Below are 3,223 nucleotides of genomic sequence, written 5' to 3' on the forward strand. Positions count from 1 at the left end.
TTATCATTATGAATAATATTATTTCACACGGACTATCTCCATACTGCTCGAAGAAATAGTAAATATGTACTCTGCATTGGCACATGCAGGCAGGCTGTCTGAGCGTGTTTGTCGGAGCAGAGCAAACCACGCCTCTTTATGTTAATCGAAGGCTCCCATTGGTGTGTCGGGGCAGCAAGGCGACTGTGATTGGCCCGCTCCAGGCCATTTATTTGCTGACAGCCGCGTCACTTGAATGGTCGTCTATTAACTTGTTCCCAAACTATCTGGACTTGTCAAGGCTCGGGCGGACAGGGGAGAAAAAGTCCACTTTGTTGATGCCTTTTTGGAGAAGCGACGGGCCGAAGAAGTTTTGTGGACACAACATCGCAGGGACCTTTTGGGAGAGAAGGTTCGCTGTGTGTGCGCCGCTCACACGCACGCACGCACGCACGCACACACACGCGCGCGCTCTCGCCGAGCCGCGGGGAGCGAGGCTGTGGAAACTCGCCTTGTTTTTGTCCAGAGAGAAAGTTGCTGAGAGAATCGACAGGTAACTTTTGTTTAGTTTTGTTTTGTTTTGTTGTTGTCGGACGAGAGAACCGCTCCCGCTGCCGTTTGGAGTCGCGTGTTGACAATTCACCTGCTCGGGAGCGCCGCCCGACTCGCCGTTCCTGATGTATAGCATGATGGAGACAGAACTGAAGCCCCCGGCCCCCCAGACCAACACGGGAGGCACGGGCAACGGCAACACTGCCGCTGGCAACCAGAAAAACAGCCCCGAGCGGGTCAAGAGACCCATGAACGCTTTCATGGTGTGGTCGCGCGGTCAGAGGAGGAAGATGGCGCAGGAGAACCCCAAAATGCACAACTCGGAGATCAGCAAAAGACTGGGTGCCGAGTGGAAACTTCTGTCGGAGAGCGAGAAGCGGCCCTTCATCGACGAAGCCAAGCGGTTGCGGGCCCTGCACATGAAGGAGCACCCCGACTACAAGTATCGGCCCCGGCGGAAGACCAAGACCCTGATGAAGAAGGACAAGTACACCTTGCCCGGCGGGCTGCTGGCGCCGGGCGGCAACTGCATGGGCACGGGGGTCGGCGTCGGCGTGGGCGGCGGCCTGGGCGGCGGCGTCAACCAGCGCATGGACACGTACGCCGCGCACATGAACGGCTGGACCAACGGCGGCTACGGCATGATGCAGGAGCAACTGAGCTACCAGCACCCTGGCCTGAACGCGCACAATGCGGGCCAGATGCAGCCCATGCACCGCTACGACATGAGCGCGCTGCAGTACAACGGCATGAGCAGCTCGCAGAGTTACATGAACGGCTCGCCCACGTATTCCATGTCCTACTCGCAGCAGAGCACCCCGGGCATGACGGCCCTGGGCTCCATGGGGCCCTCGTCGGTGGTCAAGTCCGAGTCGAGCAGCTCCAGTCCGCCCATCGTCACGTCGTCCTCGCACCGGGCCGCGCCGGGCTGCCAAAGCGGAGATCTGAGGGACATGATCAGCATGTACCTGCCCGGGGCGGAGGTCAGCGAGCAGACTGCCCAGACCAGACTACACATGTCCGGCCACTACCAGAGCACCGTGCCCGGGACGACGATCAACGGCACGCTGCCCTTGACGCACATGTAAGACATGCGCCCGAACGAACTTTGATCAAACAAACTGCCGGACTACTTAACGTCGGACTATTTTTGTACAGAAAAAAATACAAATAAAAATTGTGCTGGGAAAAGTTGTATAAAAGTCACCATGCAGGAAACGGACAAAAACACCTCTTTTTTTTCCCCCCCTTTGATTTTTTTTAAGGAAGCTCTAGAGGAGGGATGCATGGATGCAGGAGCTCGACGTCCTCTTCACTTCACTGCTGGATCGAGTTTGCAAGACGACAAAAAAGTGGGAGTCGCAATCCAATCGTTTATTATTGCAATCATCTTTTGTACAGTATTTATCAAAGAAACATTACAATCAGATGAAATTGTTAAGAGGTTGCCTACTTTTTTTTTCCTTTTATATATAAATTTATATATTGAAAAACAAAAGCAGTTCCATCGAAAATAGATAGTCGAACTAATTGAAGCGATCAAACAAACTGGAAAGAAAGGGAGAGAAACACGAGCAGGTAGCGCTGTTTTTTTTTTTTTTTTTGCCCCTACCGCTCGTTAAGAAAGAATTGAGACTTCTCCCCCCCCAGCTCATTTCATCTTCAAGTTAATTTATATTCCCCGTCTCCCACTTTCCATCCGTTTGAGGTATGATGCTTGTGCTCTTTCTTTTCTAATTGATTTGTACAATTCATGTATATTGACTGTGATATTTTATGTTTTGATCTCCAAATTCATTCTTGTAGTTGTACTTTGGAAAAATTGCGGCCTGTACGCACGCGGAAGCCAACCACTCCCATGTATATATACTGAAACTAATACCATCCTTATAACAGCTACGATTTCAACTGAGTATATTTTTTTCCATATGCAGTTTGAAAAGAATAAATTTTGGAAATTTGGATACTTGAAATGCTTTTGAGTTTTGATTTGATTTTGCCGTGTCTTTATTTTGAGTCACCTTTCACATGGTGAAAATGTAAATTGGTGCATTTAGATGGCGATGCTGCTGTGGTCGTCGTAGTTTAAAATTCAAACTAGTGGCTTTTGTGCTTGCTGGTTAACGGCGTTTGTGTTTTCTAGGATGCCCCCCCCCCCCCTCAAGCCAAAGTTTGTTGGCAACATTAATCCACCTAATCGTTCCAGACCAGGTATATTTAGTTTATGCTCTTCTAAAATCACAAAATGGCAACTGGCAACGTTAGCATTAAAAAGATGCATTAAATTCACATGTCACTGAATTAAACATCTTGCTCACTCTTGCTAACGCCCCTTTTATGATTTTGATTAATTTGTTTTGGGATGTCAAATTCTCTGCCAGAAATCAATTTATTTGCTATACTGACTTTTTTTTTTTTAATAGGGGCGGTTGTTTTTTTAAACGAGGCTAGAAAAAAGATGGTTCCTTATTGTTTTGATTTTTGTTGCGCAGTTATTGAGTTCCTCGAGATGGAAAGCGCATTTTGCTGTTTTCGTACAAATTGTGTGTGGGTATTTTTAATGCAATGTTTAATCAAACGTGCCTGCCTGCCTGCTCATGTTCGGCTTCTCCGGTGACTCATTTCTACAAGACCTCTTCTTGTTTTTGAACAAGATGCTACTAAATGCGTTTTGCAGCCAGCCAGCCAGCCA

The 3,223-nt window shown here is 48.5% G+C and overlaps 1 protein-coding gene across 2 annotated transcripts; it reads left to right on the forward strand.

Moving 5' to 3' along the window:
* Positions 1–247: 247 nt before the first annotated feature.
* On the forward strand, positions 248–1,944 carry sox2 (SRY-box transcription factor 2). 2 transcript variants are annotated; one of them, XM_085927524.1, is made up of 2 exons: positions 248–1,615; positions 1,797–1,944. In XM_085927524.1, exons 1-2 carry the CDS (start codon positions 657–659, stop codon positions 1,804–1,806), a joined length of 969 nt encoding a protein of 322 aa, XP_085783650.1. In that variant the 5' UTR covers positions 248–656; the 3' UTR covers positions 1,807–1,944. The 2 variants fall into 2 exon arrangements, with proteins under 2 accessions (XP_085783650.1, XP_085783651.1); XM_085927525.1 differs by having other exon boundaries at positions 248–1,936.
* The last annotated feature ends 1,279 nt before the right edge of the window (positions 1,945–3,223 follow it).

This window comes from Syngnathus leptorhynchus, chromosome 13 (genome assembly GCF_054491065.1).
Source record: "Syngnathus leptorhynchus isolate UIUO chromosome 13, UIUO_Slep, whole genome shotgun sequence".
NCBI lineage: Eukaryota > Metazoa > Chordata > Actinopteri > Syngnathiformes > Syngnathidae > Syngnathus > Syngnathus leptorhynchus.

Coding starts and splice junctions, on each gene's coding strand:
- sox2 (XM_085927524.1), top strand. CDS start 657: ATGTATAGCATGATGGAGACAGAACTGAAGCCCCCGGCCCCCCAGACC.